Source organism: Urocampus carinirostris, chromosome 13 (assembly GCF_059441175.1).
Source record: "Urocampus carinirostris isolate Australia breed hairy pipefish chromosome 13, RoL_Ucar_1.0, whole genome shotgun sequence".
Taxonomy (NCBI): Eukaryota; Metazoa; Chordata; class Actinopteri; order Syngnathiformes; family Syngnathidae; genus Urocampus; species Urocampus carinirostris.
This window is the reverse complement of record NC_142361.1, coordinates 14,111,703-14,134,786: the sequence shown is the minus strand read 5'-3', so window position 1 is coordinate 14,134,786 and position 23,084 is coordinate 14,111,703. Positions and strand designations below refer to the sequence as shown.

The 23,084-nt window shown below is 40.1% G+C and overlaps 1 protein-coding gene across 1 annotated transcript in view; it reads right to left on the bottom strand.

Annotated features, from left to right (window-relative positions):
• fmn2a (formin 2a) overlaps positions 1–22,838 on the bottom strand; it is a 74,998-nt gene extending 52,160 nt beyond the window's left edge. Inside the window, exons 1-5 of the mRNA XM_088350821.1 lie at positions 22,520–22,838; positions 17,813–19,617; positions 8,469–8,626; positions 3,364–3,510; positions 1,159–1,859 (exon numbers count right to left, since the gene is read on the bottom strand). Coding sequence (XP_088206947.1) covers positions 1,159–1,859; positions 3,364–3,510; positions 8,469–8,626; positions 17,813–19,607 — 2,801 coding nt within the window. The 5' untranslated portion in view covers positions 19,608–19,617; positions 22,520–22,838. The remainder of the gene's footprint in view (positions 1–1,158; positions 1,860–3,363; positions 3,511–8,468; positions 8,627–17,812; positions 19,618–22,519) is intronic.
• Between the last annotated feature and the right edge of the window lie 246 nt (positions 22,839–23,084).

Genomic DNA, 23,084 nt, shown 5'->3' with positions numbered 1-23,084 from the left:
ACATTTTACTCTTCTACTTCTTCACATTATGCATACTTTCAACAATATTTTTCCCAATACTTATTTTGATTTGGCAGTATGAATGTTTTAAAGGGAAACGGTATTGGCGGGTAAAAAAAAAACACTTCATACAGTTTACCTTACCATCTTTCCTCAAAAAAGGACGCAGTAGTTGCTAGCGAGTTCCTTTCTGCTTCTTGGCCACAGTTTTTGTCAAAAGGGTTTAGGTTGTGATGAAAAATGGAATTCTATATTCAACTTTTTGAGGTGATGAGTGCCCAAAAAAGCAAGTTTGTGTCGAAATTGCAGCTTTTTGTTTCTTGACTAACGTACGCAAAAAACTTTAATTTGCACCCCGTTAAGTTACATGCAATGTTAAATATAGTACATTACTTAAATAACCAATAATTAATGCTTATCACATGCTTAGTTTAACATGTATGATTGAATCGTTAACAATTACTACCACATATTAAATGAGTATGGCATTATTTTTTTGAGGGAAATTTTAATTTTTTACATTTTTTGAAGTGTACGGCATAGGTCGGTGGTAAGCATCATTTTCTCACTAAATTACAAGTCGAGGGTTTGTTCTCAGGCTGGCAAATTGAGCATGTTGCGGTATCCTGAGCAAGGTACTAAATCCTAATTTGCTGGCGATACTCTTTTATGGGTTAGTAAATTAGTAAATTGTAAAGCGCTGTAAGGGCTTTCTCAAGTAGAAAGACACTACGATAAATTTCCATTTAGCATGCTAAAGCACCCGTTTTACTATTTTTACTCAAGTAAAAATCAGTTCTTTATCATCAAATTCTGTACAAAAGCCATCTCAGATTAATTATTGAAACTTTTCCACAACAGTATTAGCCTCTAAACTGCAAAACGTGCGGGCCAAACATTACTCGGAATTTTTTTAATCAGGATATAGGCAGCCTATTTTTAGAATCTTACTATAATGTTGTTAACTTAACAAAGGAAACAAAATATATTGAGAGAATTAATTTGCAGCCAGGGCCTCCCATCAATTTTCTGCAAGGTTTGGTACTCCTTTAGCCTCACAGCATGCGGCAGAACTTTATCTTAATTGCACAAGTTTCCTCTCTCCTACATGGAGAATTGCTTGGTGCCAGTGATGCTTATCAGTCTTCAGGCCCTTACTTCTTAGAATGCAGCTGAATGCGTGTCCAGTAGAGGGGCTTCATTGGCTTAGGGGTCTCAATCACAGCTTTGGCAGTGGTGGCTTCCTGAGTTGCCGTGAAGAACCCGGGGCCCGGTGGCGGTGGAGCGCCGAGGCCAGGTGGTGGAGGCGGAGGAGGGGGACCCATTCCAGGAGGAGGGGGCGGCCGCGGCAGTGGGCCCATACCCGGAAGAAGAGGGGGCGGGGGTGGCACTCCAAAACCTGGTGGCGGTGGAGGTGGCGGAGGTGGGCCCATACCTGAGAGAGGAGGGGCTGGGGGCGGTACTACACAACTGGGTAGTGGTGGAGGAGGCGGGGGATTGGACACCAGCCCAGGAAAAGAGGGTGCAGGTGGTGGGCAGAATCCAGGTAAAGGTGGAGGAGGGGGTGGAACAGTCTTGTTCTGTTGCTTCTGCTGGCACGTACAGACAAAACATCCCTCAGTTTTGGGGTAACCAGTTTTTAAATCCAACTTGGGCCTATCTGTCAGTGGCGAAGTCTGGACAAATGCCTCCTGTCTCTTGCTTTCATCACCATTGATCTTGGTGGAGGAAACCTGCTGGCTCTGAAGCACAGCCATCTTCACACGAAGATCCAGGATGGTCTTCTCTAGCTGAGATATGATGCCAGCCTCATCCTCGGACGAGGACTGGCCTAACTTCAGCCAGCCAGGGTCTGACATCTGGCCCACAAAACACAAGAAAGTACCATATTAAATAAGCGAAAGTATTATTAAAAAAATATGGTAATGTTCTTTACTTGGTAGATGACAAATACAGGAAGGGTAGGGTGCATAGTTTGAGGTATCCTCAAAAGTTGAAAATTAAATATTTTTTTCCATTAAGAATGTGTTAAAGATGCCAATCTCAGATTATTATTCGATCTGCTTGATAATGACTTCATTCTCGTCCTCGTGCGTTTATTTTATTTATATTTGTTAGTGTAGCATGGAAAATGGTAATTTTAAGTTTGTCCAAACACCAACCTAAACAATAAAGATAAAATAGTTTATTCGAGAGCGTCTTAAAAATGCATGTACTTTTTCATGCATCATGAACAAGCTGACAGAGGCTGCAATGATGACACAGAGTATGAGATGGCGGTCATAAGTAAAAATGTACAAAATTCAGTCCGGCTCCTTTAAAAAAAAGCTTCACACAAAATTTGTACTCAGACCGTACATAAAACTTGGTTTAATCCGAGCATTTTTTTCAACGTTCTTCCTGTATTTTTTTTTTTACTTTTTTAATCATTTCAAATTTCAAAAATTGAAACGTTTGTTGGAACCATCTAGTCTTGCCCAGTTTGGCTGTAATCCGGAACATCTCGGACACTGGTAGGAGAAGAAAACGTCATTGTAGATTGCCAATGAAGAGGAACTCTTCAAGTTCAAGCACTGCTACGTATGATAAGCAACATTAAATGTACTACAAGTGGTGAAATTACTTGGATGCCCCAAATAATTGTTTATTTTTTTAGGGTCAATAAAATAAACATGTTTACATGAATTTCCTTAGTTTTTATTCTATAAGTCGGTATTGCTTTAATTAAATTGTTGCGGGGTTTTGTTTGTAAGGTTTATTATCACTTACAAGGGGATTTACTATCATGATAAATGAAGTATTTGGCTCAAGTTGACAGGTATGTGCGAAATACACATCCATATTTGGTGTATCTGACTCGTCAAATTCCCTTTGTACGGTGAGGGACTTTTATGGACAAATCCTGTTATCTTACATATTAAACCTAAATACACAAACGAAAGTAAGAACAGCATAAAATACATAGAGGAAATTCTCAACTCCATCAGACCTCATGGCTCCAGGCTGAAGGCGTGGGATATTGAGAGATTTGACCCAAGAGACAGAGAGTCTCGTCAGAGCCTCAACATTAAGACGATTGCACACTGTGGTCACTTTTATGAATTCACCAGAATGTTCAGCTATTCTCTTCCTGAGCTAAAACAGCCCAGACGCCCCAACCTCTTCAAAAGTTGCCCAACTAAAACAATCCTGTCCTCTAGTGGCCACTTTGAGATCTTGAGACATATGTAACAATTTTCAGCATTTCTGCACATGCTTGAAGGAATATTTGATAGAAGTGTTGATAAAAAAGAAATAGGCTACTTCAAGAATTTTGTGTTAAAATATATACTCCCCCATGCAAAAACTCCACATGCGAACTACCTGATGGGGAGACTGTGATGCAGACTTGGTCTTGGATGGTAATCTGGAACTCGTCTGCGTTCCAGCAGGCGTCCTCCCACCATAAAGCTCCCATAAGTGCGAGGACACAGGAAGTCCCACTGTGGCCCATGTGTAAAGCTGCTCCCCCTGCATGCAGGTAAAACATTGGCATCAATTCTTGAAAGTATTAGATCATTTGATTCCAATAAAATGCAGGACATTCTATTCCAGGTTCTTAACACAATACGAAGGCAGGGAGCCTGGTCGCAATACTTTGGTGCCAGCACATGTAGTGGTGCAAAAGAATGAGAGGGCTGAGAAGATGGCAAAAGGACACTGTGAGCTAATAGCTGGGGCCTCCTTTGGTTTCGCACATGGGACAGGCCGGAGGAAAAAATAGCTGATTGATATTCGATCAATTTTTTGTACATTCTGTTAAACTTACATCCATTACCACTGTAATGCATGAGGAAAATAGATAACATGAGCCAATCCAGTGTTTTAACGTTTGTACAGTGGCTTGCGAAACTATTTGGTCCCATTCAACCTTGACCTTTTGCCACATTTCAGACTTCAAATATAAAGATATAAAACTGTAATTTATGATCAAATAAAGAAACAACAACTAGTTGGACACAATCATAAGGTGAAACACACTTTATTGGATATTTTAAACTTGTTTTAACAAATAAAAAACGAAAAAGTGGGTGTGCAAAATTACTCAGCCCCATTGAGTTAATACTTTGTAGCGCCACCTTTTGCTGCGATTACATCTGCAAGTCACTCGGGGTATGTCTCTATCAGTTTTGCACATCGAGAAACTGATATTTTTGCCCATTCTTCCTTGCAAAACAGCTCGAGCTCAGTGAGGTTGGATGGAAAGCGTTTGTGAACAGCAGTTTTCAGTTCTTTCCACAGATTCTCAATTGGATTGAGGTCTGGACTTTGACTTGGCCATTCTAACACCTTGAGATGTTTTTGGTGAACCATTCCATTGTAGCTTTTCCTTTATGTTTTGGATCATTGTCTTGTTGCAAGACAAATCTCCATCCCAGTCTTAGGTCTTTTGCGGACTCCAACAGATTTTGTTCAGGAATGGTCCTGTATTTGGCTATATCCGTCTTCCCATCGATTTTAACCATCTTTCCTGTCCCTGCTGAAGAAAAGCAGGCCCAAACCATGATGCTGCCACCACCATGTTTGACTGTGAGGATGGTTTATTAAGGGTGATGAGCTGTGCTGCTTTTACGCCAAACGTAACGTCTTGCATTGTTGTCAAAAAGTTAGATTTTGGTCTCATCTGACAAGAGCACCTTCTTCCACATGTTTGGTGTGTCTCCCAGGTGGCTTGTGGCAACTTTAAACAGCTTTTTATAGATATCTTTAAGAAATGAATTCCTTCTTGCCACTCTTCCATAAAGGCCAGATTTGTGCAGTAAACAACAGTAAACAGATTTTCCCACCTCAGCTGTATACCTCTGCAGTTCATCCAGAGTGATCACGGGCCTCTTGGCTGCATCTCTGATCAGTTTTCTGCTTGTACGAGCTGAAAGTTTAGGGGGATGGCCCGATCTTGGTAGATTTGCAGTGATCTGATACACCTTCCATTTCAATATTATTGCTTGTGCAGCACTCCTTGGGATGTTTAAAGCTTCGGAAATCTTTTTGTATCCAAATCCAGCTTTAAATTTCTCCTTGTTCCTTGTTCTTCATGATACTCTCTTCGCATAAAACAGACCTTTGAGACTATCACAGTGCAGGTGCATTGATACAGAGACTTGATTACACACAGGTGGATTCCATTTATCATCGTTAGTCATTTAGATCAACATTGAATCATTCAGAGATACTCACTGAACGTCTGGACAGAGTTTGTTGCACTGAAAGTAAAGGGGCTGAATACTGTATACATGTTTCCTGAATGCAATTTAATTGAAATTGTTTCTTTCCCTTAGCAACACACAAGAAATATACCCTCTGTCTATCTCACATGTCAGGTACGGGTTTAAAAAGAAAGATTTAATGAAAATACCAGACAACTGGGTTGGCTTTAAAAGAGTAAAAAAAAGCGGATAAGCGGTGCAGATAATGGATGGATATATATACTATATATATATATATATATATATATATATATATATATATATATATAATCAAATAACATACTTATGTAGAGGTCCCTCTAAAAAATTGGGTATTGTGATAAAGTTCATTACTGTATTTTCCAAAGTGTAATGAGAAATGTAAAACATTCATACATTTTAGATTCATTGCGCACCATCTGAAATATTACAGGTCTTTTTAATGTTTTTTAAATAATGATTTTGGCACACAGCTCATGAAAACCCCAATTTCTTAAAATATTACCATATCAATAAAATATGCTCTAATCGAGCTAATGGCCTAATCATCTGAGTCAATGAATTAACTCTACACACCTGCAAATGATTCCTGAGGCTGTTAAAAACTCCCAGCCTGGTTCATTCCTCAAAACCGCAATCGTGGGTAAGACTGCCGACCTGAATGCCGTCCAGAGGGCCACCATTGACACCCGCAAGCAAGGGGGTAAGACACAAAAATAAATCTCTGAGCAAATCGGCTGTTCCCAGAGTGCTGTATCAAGGCACCTCAGTGGGGAGTCTCTGGGAAGAACAAGGTGTGGCAAAAAACGCTGTACCACCAGAAGAAACGACCGGATCCCGAGGAAAAGTGTAGAGAACGGCCGATTCCAGAACTTGGGGGATCTGAGGAAGCAGTGGACTGAATCTGGAGTAGAAGCACCCAGAGCCACAGTGCACAGGCGTGTTAGGAAAATGGGCTACGGGTGTAGTTTCTGGTTCAAGCTGCTTGAACTAGAAACAGCGGCAGAAACTGCTGACCTGGTTGACAAAGAAGCAACACTGGACTGTTGCTCAGTGAAGCAAAGTACTTTTTTTGGATGAAAGCAAATTCTGCATGTTCTTCAAGTTTTTCCTTGCCCTCATCTAGGTTTTAGATCAGGGGATGGTGTCAAAAATAGTCCGTGGTTTGCAATAATCTGTGGTCTGTGCAGCCCTTTGAGACTCCTTGTGACTAAGGGCTATACAAACAAACATGACTTGACTTGACTTGGGAAATCAAGGTGCCAGAGTCTGGAGGAAGAGTGGAAAGAAGGAAATGCTAAAATGCCTGAAGGTCAAGTACCTACAGTCAGTGATGTTCTGGTTAGCAATGGCAAGAGCACCAAATCTTAACAACTAGGGACATTGATTGTTTACAATTGCATCATGTTGGAGGGAACGGGGATGGTAGCCAGATCAAGTGCCAGATCCTATCCACTAGACCACTGCGGACGACAGACTGCAAACAAAAAGGCGTGAGTTCTCATTATCAAACTATTTTTAGTCACAATATCAGGACTGAGAAAACAGAGTGATTAAACATCAGTATAAAACTGTTTTTTCCCAGCTCAAACTATGCATTGTAAGTGACGGACCTTTTGAATACGGGCAGCCCTGCTTTTATTTTTTTCAGGAAGACCAAATTAATTCCCACAATGAATGTCTTTATTCAGTTTAGAATCTTGTGCGCTTAGTAAAGAGTTTGCGAGTCAACGGTGTATATTTCAATGTATGCCTAATAATTCATTTTGCTTAGATTTTGGGAACTATAGCACATGTTCTATGCTTGGGAAAAGGAAGCTGGCTAAGCTGGATGGAGGCACTTGGGGAGGTTACATAACGCGGTCAGCAGATGGTCGACGTGAGCATCGCCGATTGTGACCGTGTGAGGGGTAAGCCGAGACGTTTTAATCCAGTCATGCGCGGAAAAGCCATCAACACGGATGAATGTGTTTCACGATGGCATTTTGTATCAAAAGAATGTCTTTACTTTAACAAAATATACTCATCGCTGGAAAAGATGGCTTGAATAAGAAAACCGAGTGTGAGTCGGATGAACATTGGGGGCTGAGTAAATACTGTATAAATTACCTATCGCAGAGAGCAGGATTGTCATACTGTAAAAATATGCCGACGGGCACAAGGTAGCCCCTAAAAGACACCTGAGTAGCATGCAGACCGGTACTGAACAAAGCTCACCAGTGGTCATTGTGATTTGAGAAAAAAAGATTTTTTTTGTTGTTTATAACCCTACTTTCAATAATGAACCTGGTAGTGAAAACATAGTAATTACATGATTAGTTATTTCTAAAATGTATATTAAATCTAGGGTGGCACAGCAGCTGAATGGTTAGTATATCCGCGGCACAGTTCTGAGGTCATGGGTTCAAATCCAGCTACCAGCCTTCCTGTGTGTATGTGCATGTTCTCCCAGACGTTGCGTGAGTTTTCTCCTGGCACTCTGTTTTCCTCCCACATTCCAAAATCATGCAAGTCAGGTTCATTGGCTGGTACAAATTGTCCCTAGGTGTGAAGGATTGAGGTGTCTGTCTCTGCGTGCCCTGCGACCGACTGGAAACCGGTTCAGGGTGTTCCCTGCCCAAAGATGTCTAGGATGGGCTCCGAGACCTACACAACCCTGATAGAGATAAGCGTTCCAGATAACGGAAGGATAGATATTAAAACCGGCAGCCCCTAAGAGTGCAAAAATAGTGGCGTGGAGGTATTTACACAGAATACAGTGAAATCTTGTGGTCAAATATTGCTGTGTAGTATGAGCAAAAACTCTTGATTAAAAAGTGTAGGTACCACAGTAAAGTTGCGACATTAGTGTATAAATAAAAAAAAAATAAAAAAATGATAATTACTGCTGTATAGTAAACTTTATCATCATTATGTGTATTAATTGATATACAATATTGAGATAAGTATTTAATGTTCATTATAATTCTAAGAATTATGACCATGTATAGTAGTAGTAAGTAGCAGTAGTGTCATTTATAATTATTACTAGATTTAATTTTACTACTACTTTTACAACTACCATTACCACCATCACTATTATTACCATTTTTATTATTCCTTTTATTAATATTACCATTATTATTTTTAATAATAGTTATGATGATAGGCCATCTGTCATTTTCTAGCTACTATTGGTGATGTTTAGGCAATAATATGTTAGCATTTTGAAGCATAACTCCCATTGTCGGTGTGTATACTTACATTAAAAACAGGTTTGCCATTGCCTTGGCGGTCCCCCGCGCTGTCACTAAAGGGGTGCAGCAGGCCCCCAGACAACATCCGCTGGCACATTTCTTTGACTTGCTCCAGCGAGGAGCTCACCTCCTGGTTCATGCACAGCCTGTCCAGCAGCGTTCGGCCTGAAGACACCAGGTAGTGTCATTTTTTTCAGACAAAAAAAATTCTGTGGTTTTCAAACAGATTTCTAGCCTGTCCAATTAAACCCGACTGTTTAAAATAAATGTGACACTTGCCAATGTGATAATTAAAACCTTGCAAACATTTTCTACATGATGGGAAGGTGTTGATTGTGCAACTTCACCATACCCAGATGCAGATAACTATTTTTTTATACTACGAGGCACACATAAAAACCCAGACTTGGCCAGGCATTTGGAAGTTTGGTACACATAATTTACTGGAAAATATAGTGGATACAATTGAAGGTGCATACAGTAACTGTTCTGCCTTTGAGAAACAGTCTTTTGAGTGCCCTCTTGTGGTTAACATGTTTTTTTGTTGTTGTTGTTGCTTAAAGGAAATTAAACAGAAGCGCAGAACTTCAAGAGTAGCTCAGACGTTAACTTTGGAATGTTCATCACAAATACTCTTTTGTTGTTACTTTGGATAAGAATTGTTCATTAACATAAATTGTAGTGTGATTACATGAATGAAGATTTGTATTCATGGTAACGTTTTGTACAGAATTACATACGCTTGTTTAAGTAGTTGTTGGCATGTCTTAGCTTAGAATGTACTTCTATAGTTGGTAAGCTAATGGGACATTTTGTACCTTTTTTTTAGTTTTACAAAGACTTTATAAGGGTAATGGTGGTGAATAAACACCTCATGAAAAAAAGTGTGGCTGGTGAAAAAGGGTACACTTTAGGATATCACAGTAACCATTCATGACCGAATGGAGGACATTTTGGGCAAAACTAGATGTCATTATGTATTTATATTCTGTGTTGTTTGGTGCAAGCGAGGGCAAGAGCCACAGAGAACATGGCAGCTGGGTGCCGGAAAATCATGTCACACAGTGTGGATCCCACTGTGTAAAATAAATACGAATGTCTTAGGCTATGATTTTTTTCCGTTTTAATAAGAAATAACATTGGTATGATAGTTTATGTCTTAACGTCGTATACAACCCTTGATCAGTGAGCAACACAACGGGAAGGGGTGGCGTGTTTTCATTTACCTACAACGTACAACTAACTACTGGTATAGTGGTCCTGTATGAAGGCGCTGTATTTCTCCTGATGGGGACATTCCCCTTACCATATTGACCCTTTGCATTGGACGTCACGTTGCCTTCTCTGGCAGAATGAGAGCCATGATGGACGGCAAGACGCACTTGAGCACATGGCAGTCAGTTGAGGTGAAACAAATACAAATAACCACGACGGAAGAATATAAACACCACTTTTTACCAAGGTGATTATTTCCGGTGCGGTGGGCTCGCTTGTAGGCCCGATTTGGAATTGTACACTTCTGATGAAGACCGAAGATGGCAATGTTTATCACAGAGGGACTGGTGTTGTGTCGAGTCAAAACCCGTCTAAGTATTCCAAGATTTGCAGCAAGCATTTTCTACATGATATGTTTAATTTATTTCTAAACAATTTTATGTGGGTATGAGCCACATCATAGACACTTAATATAATAAGTAAGCTCGTGCTAACTAGCTATGTTAGGGTCTCACCATTGCAATTTCTAACTATGTAAATGAGCTGTATTTATTGTGATCAAGCATAGATTTGGCTGGATACCACATGTATTAAAAACATATGTTCTCTACCCTAAATCTTAATGCGCCAAAATGAACTGCCAAATTACAAACTCGTAAAAAGAGAGAACGTTCAGAAGAGAAAAATTTATTTTGCCCAAACAAGAAAATTCAACCTGCTCAAAAGTGATTTCTACACATGGTGCAAATGCCCCGTGCTTTACTGTTCTATTACAGTCCCCAAAAAAACTAGATGCCAAGTAATTGCGCGAGGTGGGACATTTCACACCCGGAGTGCATCTTTCGGCACAACACCGACAAGAACTGGTAAGCATCCAGACTTTTAAAAGGTTTTAACATTGCACAGGTATATGTGGATACTCCATTTACAGTTTACTGATACAGACCACGCGGACGTAAGTAAGGCAAACTGGCCGATTCTTTTAGATGTAGGAATATGTCAGGAGAAAGACTGTATGGCTAGTTAGATAACATTGCTAATGCTATCCTCATTGTCACTAAATTTTTGTTGTTGTTTACCATTTACTGGCCTCGTCCACTATTTACTATGTGGTACCACCGACCACCAAGGTGTCATCATGTGGTTTGGGCCAATATACTCGCATATAAACCGTAATTAGAACTATAAGATCAAATTTGAAAACCTTCGAGTGGTTGGAAGCCAAGTGGACTGGAAAAAAATGGATATGGAGTGTCTCTGTTAAGTGTTCGTTTGCACAAACCAATAAATATGAAGGAATCACTGCTTCTACAGGTTGTTTCACATGTTTTCTTCCGTTTCTTATGTGGCTTTTTTAAAGGAGTTTCTGTGGATCGGCTTCTATGCCAATATTTACGGTAATTCACACCTCACGAGTTACTTTCAGAGTAACAAGCTAATTTTTGGTGTCTTCAATCTGGTGGTAACTGAGTTACAGTTTAATAGTTACTTTATTTAAAATGTAACCAATTACTATTTTTTAGTAGCATGGCTAACAATGGTCTAAAATAAACTGAAAGTGTGTTCCACTCGAGTTCAATCAAGGAAAGCGAATAATGTCAACTTTTCGTCACGGCTGGTGATTTTAGCTCTCCTTCCCCTCAGACGTCTCCAGTCCTCGGGGCTGCATATGACCTGGAAACTCAACAAATTCCACAGCATCACATGCAGCGCACAGATACTGAACGGTTAGACCAAATCATCACACGCACTTGCAAATTGTCAAATCCGGCTTGATTCATTACGATTAAATACCACAAAGCTTATGATAGTAATAATACCCTGCTTTGTTGGCTTGAGTTTGATGAAATGTGAAATGATGTCACATCGTGACTCATATTTAGCACGCAGACAAAGTGTCACTTTGCTTTAGCATCCCGCTGATGCATTGTGGGTATGTGTGTATCGCCGTGTCGTCAATTGTTGCAGGGCATGAACACATAACAGACAGTGGCGAGCGGCTGAGCTCATCTAACGCGTCACAAGGGGAACAAAGTGGCATTGTTTTAATGGGCAGGTCTTAATCATGACACATACTGTATGGATAGAGAACCTCTACTGTCTTACTTAGTCTCTACACTGAAGCTTTACTTGTGATTTTCAGAAATGGATTTTGGGATTTAATTTGTAACTAAAATATGTATATTTAAATTGCATAATTGTATTTAATCAAAAGAACACCGAGCAGTGTGTATTTGGTTCTGTTGGACTAGAGAACATTTTTGTTTTACGTACATGAAATATTGACACGTATGTGATCCTTTAAAGAGACGGTGTGTATAATTTACCGCTCCAAAAGGTAAAAGAAACTTAAGAAAATGATGAAGACAAAAGAAAAAATACAGTTTTAAAAAAATAAGCAAAAGACATTTGAATATCGTATTTTCCGCACTATAAGGCGCACCTAAAAGCCTTTATTTTTTTCAAAAGCTGACTATGCGCCTTATAAAACAGTGCGCCTTATTTACGGATCAATATTAAGTCGCAAAGTCTTCCAACTAACTTCCAGCCGCCGACTAGATTTTCCCCCTAACAACAAGCAGCCCGCGGTGTATGCTGGGATTTATTTACCGGCGTTTCATTGGCTAACCAATGTGTCAATCATCATTTAAATCGATCACTATTGGCTAAAGTTATTCGGAGGTCAAGGGGCGGATCCTTTTTATCATTTACAGGCTGGCATAGGCTTGAACGGCAAAACAAAGCCTGCAATTGGCCAAAAAAGATGTGTCAATCATCAGTTGAATCGATCACTATTGGCTAAAGTTATTCGGAGGTCAAGGGGCCGATCCTTTTTATCATTTACAGGCTGGCATAGGCTTGAACGGCAAAACAAAGCCTGCAATTGGCCGAAAAAGATGAATGTGTATAGCACGTGGTTGACGGCATACAGAAAGCATTTTTTACTATTCTGTATTTGTAAAGATTTTATTCTCCTGGATTTACTAAACTCACAGATATAAGAGGACCATGGCTGCACACTTATGAACACAACGACTTCGGTGAGCTACTCCGGCTATATATTATCCCTGTATCTTGTTTCAGACTGAACTTGATGTTTCTGTGATAAGCGGTGCAGACAATTGATGGAATGGAGTGTCTATTTTTAAATCAAACTCAATTCAAAGTGTTTATTGTCATATGCACAGTAAAGTTGCGAGCGAAAAAGAAAATAGAAACTAAGGAATGGTTGGCATTTCTTGAATCCCAAGACTTTAACCTTTCGAATGATGGAACGATGCATTTGAGTGACATCGTATGGACACCGCATCCGCACATGTTCTCGACACGTATTTGCGTCTTTGCAAGCTTTCGGAATGTTAAGGGGGTAATAAGTTTGACTGAACTATCTGACTGTTTTGTCGACGTTCCCATTGTAGCGCCTTATAATCCGGTGCGTCTTATGTATGTCAAAAATAGGACCAAAAACTATTTTTTCGGGGTGTGCCCTATAACCCGGTGCGCCTTATTGTGCGGAAAATACGGTACATGTAATACTGTTATAAATATACATACAGTACACTGTTAGTGTGATTAATGCAATTATTTTATGTAGATGGGGTTATTCAGGAGTCTCGAACGTGGTTCCCCCAAAGGACAGTTGAGGTGCCTGCGGACCCGAAAATATCTCCAGTGCTGGGTCATTGTGATTTACTAGTCAAATAATTGTTGGTTGAGTCCATTTAACCCGACTTGTATTAGTTAACCTGGCAAGAACATAGTAATAACATGATCATTTGTTACTTTAGAAATTAAGATAAATATATTCCAATCCATGGGTTTAATGGAGAAAAACATGATTGATAATTATTTTTAATCAAAATGAGAATCTATTCATGTATTAAAAAAATACGTATTCATCTTTTTATCGATTTTATTTGACATGAAATACAACAAACTACATTTAAATTTGTGGGTTTTATAAAGGGAATGAGCAAAAAATGTGTTGGTTGTTTTAGCTAGCTTTCTACTTACATTTTTAGCTATTTAAAAAGCTATTTTGCTATCTTTTTACATTTTTTTTGTATGACATCTCGCTAATATCTTTTTTTGCTATATAACAGGAAAAACTTCAGTCTGATTTTTAGCCAGCTATCTAGCTTCTTTTTTTTAGCTTTCTATCTGGCTTTTTAGTTGGCGTTTTACTCTATTTTTCTTCACTACCTTTTAGTTTTTTACCAGTTTACTCTTCTACCTAACTATTAAGCTGATTTCTAGCTATTTAGAAAGTCATCCAGCTTACCTTCCATTTTAGAAATTCATATCGCTTTCGGTTTCAGAATGGTTTGTTAATAAGGATGAAATCTGACATCACAATGCTACACATATTAAAAACCTCTGTGGGTTTGCTGTCTGCTTGAATGCGCACATATTAAAAAAGTATGGTATATTGTATGATCTTATATCAGATACACTGAACTCCAGGAAGAAAAAAATACACATTATATACAGGGAGTGCAGAATTATTAGGCAAGTTGTATTTTTGAGGATTAATTTTATTATTGAACAACAACCATGTTCTTAATGAACCCAAAAGTCTCATTAACATCAAAGCTGAATATTTTGGAAGTTGGAGTGGGGCTTTTTTAGTTTTAGCTATTTTAGGAGGATATCTGTGTGTGCAGGTGACTATTACTGTGCATAATTATTAGGCAACTTAACAAAAAACAAATGTATACCCATTTCAATTATTTATTTTCATCAGGGAAACCAATATAACATTCACAAATATACATTTCTGACATTCAAAAACAAAACAAAAACAAATCAGTGACCAATATAGCCACCTTTCTTTGCAAGGACACTCAAAAGCCTGCCATCCATGGATTCTGTCAGTGCTTTGATCTGTTCACGATCAACAATGCGTGCAGCAGCAACCACAGCCTCCCAGACACTGTTCAGAGAGGTGTACTGTTTTCCCTCCTTGTAAATCTCACATTTGATGAGGGACCACAGGTTCTCTATGGGGTTCAGATCAGGTGAACAAGGAGGCCATGTCATTAGTTTTTCTTCTTTTAGACCCTTTCTTGCCAGCCACGCTGTGGAGTACTTGGATGCGTGTGATGGAGCGTTGTCCTGCATGAAAATCATGTTTTTCTTGAAGGATGCGGACTTCTTCCTGTACCACTGCTTGAAGAAGGTGTCTTCCAGAAACTGGCAGTAGGACTGGGAGTTGAGCTTGAGTCCATCCTCAACCCGAAAAGGCCCCACAAGCTCATCTTTGATGATACCAGCCCATACCAGTACCCCACCTCCACCTTGCTGGCGTCTGAGGCGGACTGGAGCTCTCTGCCCTTTACCGATCCAGCCACGGGCCCATCCATCTGGCCCATCAAGACTCACTCTCATTTCATCAGTCCATAAAACCTTAGAAAAATCCGTCTTGAGATTTTTCTTGGCCCAGTCTTGAAGTTTCAGCTTGTGTGTCTTGTTCAGTGGTGGTCGTTTTTCAGCCTTTCTTACCTTGGCCATGTCTCTGAGTATTGCACACCTTGTGCTTTTGGGCACTCCAGTGATGTTGCAGCTCTGAAATATGGCAAAACTGGTGGCAAGTGGCATCTTGGCAGCTGTACGCTTGACTTTTCTCAGTTCACGGGCAGTTATTTTGCGCCTTGGTTTTTCTACACGCTTCTTGCGACCCTGTTGACTATTTTGAATGTAACGCTTGATTGTTCGATGATCACGCTTCAGAAGCTTGGCAATTTTAAGAGTGCTGCATCCCTCTGCAAGATATCTCACTATTTTTGACTTTTCAGAGCCTGTCAAGTCCCTCTTCTGACCCATTTTGCCAAAGGAAAGGAAGTTGCCTAATAATTATGCACACCTGATATAGGGTGTTGATGTCATTAGACCACACCCCTTCTCATTACAGAGATGCACATCACCTCATATGCTTAATTGGTAGTAGGCTTTCGAGCCTATACAGCTTGGAGTAAGACAACATGCATAAAGAGGATGATGTGGTCAAAATACTCATTTGCCTAATAATTCTGCACTCCCTGTATAAAGAATAGGAAAAAAAATCAAATAAAAATGGGTGCTCTTTGCGTTCATGAGTAACGAAAAGAAACTTGTACTTGAAAAAGGTTGGAGACCCCTGATAAAATTAATTAATTTATTACTTTTTCTTCTTTTGAGCCAAAATGAAATACATACATTCTAAGTCAAGGAATATGTAGGATAAGAACAATATACAAGGAAAATTGCTCTCCCAATAGGACAATATCTAAATTGTTGTACTGTACTGTTGTAATGTTTGTTTCGTAGTCAAGAACTATAATTTTAAAGTTAGTACAGTTATCTAGCTAAAACTCTGTTCAGTTGGCTTTATTTGTACATTTTTTTATTGTAATTCAACCCATTTTCCCAACTTCAAAGGAAATTGTGTATTATTTAGTGCCTCATTGTGATTAAAAAAAACTGATTACAAATAATAAGTAAAATTGCATTTTTAAAAAATCATGTAGGTTGAGAAATTTCCATTTTTTTAACATAATATGAGCCTCACTAAAAGTGAGCTTGAATGATTGTCTGCCATCTTGCTGCTATGGGTACCCAAGATAATCCAAAAACCCGGCTAAAGTCTAGGTTTATAAAAAAAAAAGTAATAATTTGTGCTTTTTAGTCTCTTCGAGTCTCTTTAGTTTGTATTCTTCATTGGACTTTGTAGCATTCATTTTCGGTTACACTCCACAATACAACGTCGGGCCCCAGTGCTGTGGAATGCTCTTCACCCTGAGATTCGATCTGCAACCTCAGTGGAACTGTTTAAATCTAGGCTTAAAACACTCTTCTATTCCATACCATATGAATAACCTATATTTTATGTTGACAATATCTGTGTATTTTTTGTTGTTGCAACATCCATTGCAGCCTGGTCATCCTGGAAGAGGGATTAACTCATGTGCGCTCCCCTTCTCAAGGATTCTTCATTTTCCTCATGTTGAGGTTCTTGAGTTTTTTCTTTGTCCTCATGTAGGTTTTAGATCAGGGGAGGGTGTAATAATAGTCTGTGGTTTGCAATAATCTGTGGTCTCTGCAGCCCTGTGTTATCAAGCGCTACACAAACATGACTGACTGACTGAATTATACACATTGCCCCTTTAATGTAATATCTGGTACCGTCTAGATTTAAAGCAGCCATATATATTTACCTAGAGTTACCGGTAATTCAGCATGAAATATTTTAGCAAGTGAAATTATATATATATATATATATATATATACATAAATAAATCAAAATAGGTGTCAATATCTACATTTATAAAAAAAAAATACAAATAATAAATTAATGTGTTTTCCACAAATAAAGCCAGAGCTCTTTGTTTGGTCTAGACACAAATTAAAAAAATGTATTTTCATGTACATTAGCAGCATTTATAAAACAAAGACAGTTAACCATTTCTTTTCAGTATGAGAAAATTGATGTTTGAGAACATGTAATATAATCAATTATTGTGTGTTGAAACTGAAATGTGAGCTGTAACCCACAAAAAGTTGCAAAAAATTAAACATCTACAAATGATTCGCATCGAACATATAAACTTGAGAGTCACAAATGTGTGAAATCGTTCCTGTAAAGATAAAGCAATATCTTGTTGTCATGCATTAGTGAAACCCTGCAGAGAACATTCTTTTTTTGTGGCTGGTTCCAACATTCTTCCAAGTCATGTGCCTCACATGCTAGCCTTTAGTGCATTGCATAGATGAAACGATAAACTAAAACCTGATGTTTTTCTTTCGAGTATTGTAATCCGATTTTCTTAGAGGCACTTTGCTAAGCAGCTGTCTTGCTTTACGCTCTACTTCCTGAAGGACACACCTCTTTCAGTGCCTCTTAATTCATCCTCTTTTCTGCAGTCTTGAAAGGCTCTGCTTCACCACTGATCAGCGATTTAACTACTAATCTATACCAACAGCTCATCACCCTCAAGGACCCATTTTACACATTCATATACTCTTAACAGAAACTAGAATTAGGGAAACTGCTTTCAGGTTCGCACACTCCTGTAATGCTCTACAACTGAAAGTTAACCACTAATTTGAATCCCTGTATTAGCCATAGCCTCAAATGACATATGAATCGCCACAACTCACCAGAAAAGATGTCCAAGTAAGACACCGTCCCCCTAGGAGATCGGGAGTGTCCATAATGGGTTCTCCTGGAACCTAGCGTCCAGTAAGTGCCACCTGACGTTCCTTTCTCTTGCTGCTGCTGTTCCAAGAAGACCGTTTCGTCCCCGCCATTGGGCTCCAGTGCCCAGTCTACCGATGTGCTGAAGGGCCCCGCAATGGAGCTGGACCTCTGCTTGCGCCCCCTGGGCTCCTTGAAGTCATTGGGGTCACACGAGTCGGTCCTCCTGGGAACACAGGGGCTGGTGAGAGGAGAGGCGAGGGGGGAACTGAGCTGTCTGGTGGTGGTCTTGACGTAGGACGGGTGAACCGGAGGATAAAGTTTGACAGTGGATGGGGAAATGGCCGAAGTTGGTCTACTTGGACTCTCGGTCAAGGGCAGGCTTATAGACAGGCTGCTCTTCTTCCTTAGGGACACGGAATTATGTCCGTCATTGAGGTCTTCCTCTCCCTGTTCTGTAGATAAGTCTTTGCTGCTGGCACTCTTGTGAGCCACGGTTTGGCAAGCACTCACAGTTTGAACCGGGATGCATGGTGCACCTGCTGGTTTTGTTGCCCATTTATCTTGACTCTCAAGGTCATCTTCAGCACTCTCATAAGAGGACGGGGTGGTAGTTAAAGTGTCTGGGAAGCTGAAGGTGCTGTTTGTCTTTGGAAAAAGGCTTCCGCTACTCCTGTCTGTGTCTGGCGCAGAGGATGGTCCACTTCCACTCAGCGACCCGGGCAAGGACGGATCACTGCCCACCAGTTTACCTTCATACTTAGAAGGAAGCTCACCAGCTGTGATGCTTCCTTTAAGGGTGGAGTCCTGGTGCTGAAACCCAATGGCTTGTTGGATGTCTGACAGGAGGTCTTGGGCATCAGCCGCAGCCGAGTGAAAGCTATAGACGTCCATGTCTGACCCCGAGCCAGCCTTGTGGTAGGATTCATCTGCAAATTGCTGACTTAGAGCAAAATCCGACAAGCCACCCATCTCGTCAGTCGAAAGGCTGGCTCCCCGCTTAGGTTTGACCAATCTTTCGTCCTCCAGCAAATCATCCTTAGACCCCTTAGCCTTGGATATCCTCCTAATCTTCATCCCGGAGAACACAGACACCTTGGAATCAGACTTGGATTTCTTTTTTTCAGTTTGTTCCCCTTTGCTGGTCTTTGACTTTTTAGATTTCTTCTCAACTTCCTTGTCACCAGCCTCATAAGAACCTCCTGCTTTCTTCTGCTTGGCCTCTTGGTTGCCCATGCTGCGGAGCAGGCGGACCCCCCTGGCTAGTAGGCCGTTCTGCTGGGCTCGAGCTTGGGCATGCAGCCGGGGATCCTCGCGGGCTCCTCTACCAAATCCCTCCTGCTTTCGTAGCTGAGAGGATGATACCACCGATGACGAGAGGAGGCGGAGACTGGCGCCAACGGACGCCAGTTCGCCTCCGCCAACGCTCATCCCTCGCTCAACCCCCCTCCCAGTTGGGGTTTCTCTGCCACTCCAAACCTTGCCTACCCTTTGCCCCTCCCTCCCGTCTCCATCAGCTACACTCCATTCCGCCCGGTTGCATAACGGGCTGCTGTTAGAGCGAAAGCGTTGATCTTGCCTGCCGTGGAGCGGCTCAGGGGGCAAAGAGGAGAGATGCTCGGGGGGTGAGGAGACATGCGGCTGCTGGCGGCGCAGGACACCTGTACCGCTGCTTTTGCGCTTGTCTTTGAAGGTGCTGGGGAAGAAACTATCTTTGAAGAAAGGAACTTGGGTCTCCACGGTCTTAATCGTCTGCATCTCGAAGTTTCTGATTCAAATAAAGAAAACACAAGTTTAGCTAACTTACCATTACTAAAAGTATTGGTTGAATTACATTTATTGCGTTAAATAGCTTGACACAAAAATATTACAATCATGATAGATCAGTATGCATTTCTACACCATAACAATTGTATTTTGATACTGGTACAGTGGCCTACCATAGAGGTAAGATCGAGCCTAAAAATACCCTAACCGACCCAGGCCTGTAGGACATAGAGCTCGAATCCAGCCTGCGGGGAATAAAACACGGGTAATAAAGCGCGACCCAGCCCAAGCCCAACAAATGCAACCCGAAAAAAAAAAATAATAAATTTATTTTTTATCTGTGAAGACTCGGGAGGAGGAGAGGCGATTTATACTAATATATTGAAGCCTGCCTATTGTGACAAATGCTAAGTTAAACAAGACTGTATAAACATTTACATTTTTAATTTTTTGGATCTGCAAAAGGTTATATTAAGCGACAATTTTTCATCATTTGACAGATTATTTTAACAGTTGACGGGAAAATTTTAAGGCCTGTCCATTATTTTGACAGGTTGGAAATTGGGCCATAAGCCAAAAGCTGCGTGTCGGAAGTTTGCTTGCCGTTGTGTGCAGCGTGCTTTCCATTTTTTGCCTTTGCCTCCTTTTAAGTATGTATTTTGTGGTTTGTGTTTTTTGCCGCGTGTGTTGCATTTAATATAATTTGCCCCCGTTAGCCTGCAGGGCTCCCAAAGGCTTCCAGGTTAGCCCTGTTAGGAGTCGGCTAGCTGGCTAGCCCGCAATGCAAATTTATTTCTCCCTGGATGGGTTCGTGTTTCTTGCCGTAATTGTTATTTTTGTTGTTGGCTCTTGGTTATCCTGGCTGCATGTTTTTTTTATCGGCCAGTCCCCTGTTTTTTTGGTGATCATTCCCGGTTAGCCATTTTTAGCTGCCGGTTAGCCTGCCGTGTCCTAGCTGGTTTAGCGCCTGTTAGTAATCTGCATGTTACATTTTTCTTGTCTGCCCCATTTTGGCTGCCCAATATTTGTTGTATTATTGCTGTACCCAGCTGCGACACAATGCCTAAGCATTCTCCACAAAACCACTAAAACTTGGCTTAAAACACTCGAAAATGTTTTGACTGATTAACATGTAAACCAACATGGTGACCAGCTTGCTAGGGTGCTGGCTGTTCTTTACATGATGTCAGTGCTCAGGAAGTCATAGATGAGACGGACTGTCTTCAAAATGCATTATCTCGGAAAATACTGTATACCAATGATTTTTATTCAATTATTATGAAAAAAATTGACGATTTTCTCACATTGTGTCTGTTTTAGAATGTGGGTATCCCTTTAAGATCTTATTTATGGCCCCTCTACATATAAGCTACTCAAAGTACAAGATATACGACAAGCAAAAATCTCATTCAAGTTGGCGGTTGTGTTTTGTGTTTTTTTAATTGCATTAGATCTTCTCGTGGCTTTTTTTGTGACCCCAACAATGAATTCTGAAAAACCAATGGTACGGTGTTTTTCTTCAGGAAAAAAAACAAATGACGTCAATTGAAACGAAGGAAATAATTGAGAAACATGAGCATGGTGTTCTTCCAAGTCATTTAGTTATGCAGTACAATCATCTCAGATTTGTATGATATTGAAACAGATGGACCCCCTAAAAGCGACAAATTTGCCCAACAGTGTGACTAATCTTATGAAATTAAAAACCACCATTCAAGACGAGAGGGAGTGACTTCGGTTGTGGTGGATACATAAGATGCAGGGGGATTTACAGTCACAGAAAGAATCTCCAAAAAGGTGCATTTCATTCTTTCATATCATCTTGTTTTATTGCTGTATTTGTATGTTCAATTCCTATTTCATTCAATTTCCTATTTGTTTTACTGATTAGGAAGATGTGTTTTATAACCATTTGGGGTAACTTGGATGAGTTTGGGAGGCCGGTAACGAATTAGTTGGTTTTCAGTTATTTCTGAAGGGAAACATTTGTTCGAGATACAAGCTGGATCCGGGAACAAGTTAAGGGGCCATTGTACTTCTACATAGTTTTCTATTTCCCCCCCCTTTTTTCATCATAAGCAGCAGACAGAAATTCTGTTTTCTCTGCCAATGTTTGAAATATGTTTATGTAGCAAAACAAAGGGAAGACACCTTAAAATAAGAGCAAAATAAGCAGGATTGTACAGTATGTTTTTGTATACATCCAAGCAATCACTTTAATTTTGTGCATTCAGACTAAAAGATCTAGCCATTTTATCACATTTCAAAGAAGACTTGTAAAATGTTGCAAAAGATTGTAAATGGTTAACAGAATGTCGATGTCAGCAGACTCACAGAATCCACTCACAAGATATTTTAATCTACTGTACGAATTCTTTTACAAATTGATTTTGCATGTTTGATTCTTCTCATTATTTAAATATCAGATAATATAAATTCATGCACCGCATATCAAAAACGTTAATTTTGGTAGCTTCTTGTGTATGTTCTTGGGTGTGGTCAGGGCTTATTTTCCCCAAAAAATAAATGAATACTGTACATTTGTAGGAAAGCGACATTTTGGTATCTAAAAAGCATACTGCCACAGAATCTTCTTGTTCCCCACTATTTTAAACCCTGATTTGTACTAAATTTGTTTCTTGTTGTATAACAAATGTGCTAAGCAAGATTAAATTCATGATTGTGGATGATGGGATCAGCTTAAGAATTCTCAACCTAGTTCCTTGTTTGCAGTAGTACGAAAACAAATAATTATTTTATGTTTGATACATTTTTTCAAACGTATTTCTACCAAATTTGTATACATTTACTCCAAAACAGCCGGCCTTCAATCAAAAAGTTTATCCCAAAAAACATTTGAAATGAGAAATATGATGAAATTAAAGATATTTGATGGAACTTGCCTGAGTGCGTTGCTGGAGAACCGAAAGCAGAAAACAACACAAGCGGTTGTTTGTCCTCTTCTCCGAACTTCTTCTCAGCCGCAGGTCACATGAACTTGCTTCATTGGACTCGTCACATGTCTGTTTTCCTCGCCCATCTCCCATTAGAGACCCCGGTACGCCCTCCAATCACATCCTTATCTCAGGGAATGTCTCAATTTTGGGGGAATCACAACTTTACATTTGATCAATAACAATAACAAATGAGATGCATTCACTGTGTGCTCTGACTTTCAGGCATAGTCTCATTCATCTGGACACAGGTGATCCTAATCATGATCAGCCAATCAGCTGCCAGCAGCACAACACATAGTACATAAAGGGATTGGGTTAAAATTAATAACGTCGAGCCATTGTGGCTTACTGGTTTGCACAGGGGTCCCCAAATGTTTTCCTGTGAGGGCCACATAACTTGTCCCTCCTCTAATGAGGGGCCGCTTTCAGTTCGTAACAGAAAAGTGTGACGATCGAAACGGTACCAAAATGTCAGGATGCATTTTTTCCCCCAAAAAACATAATAAAATAA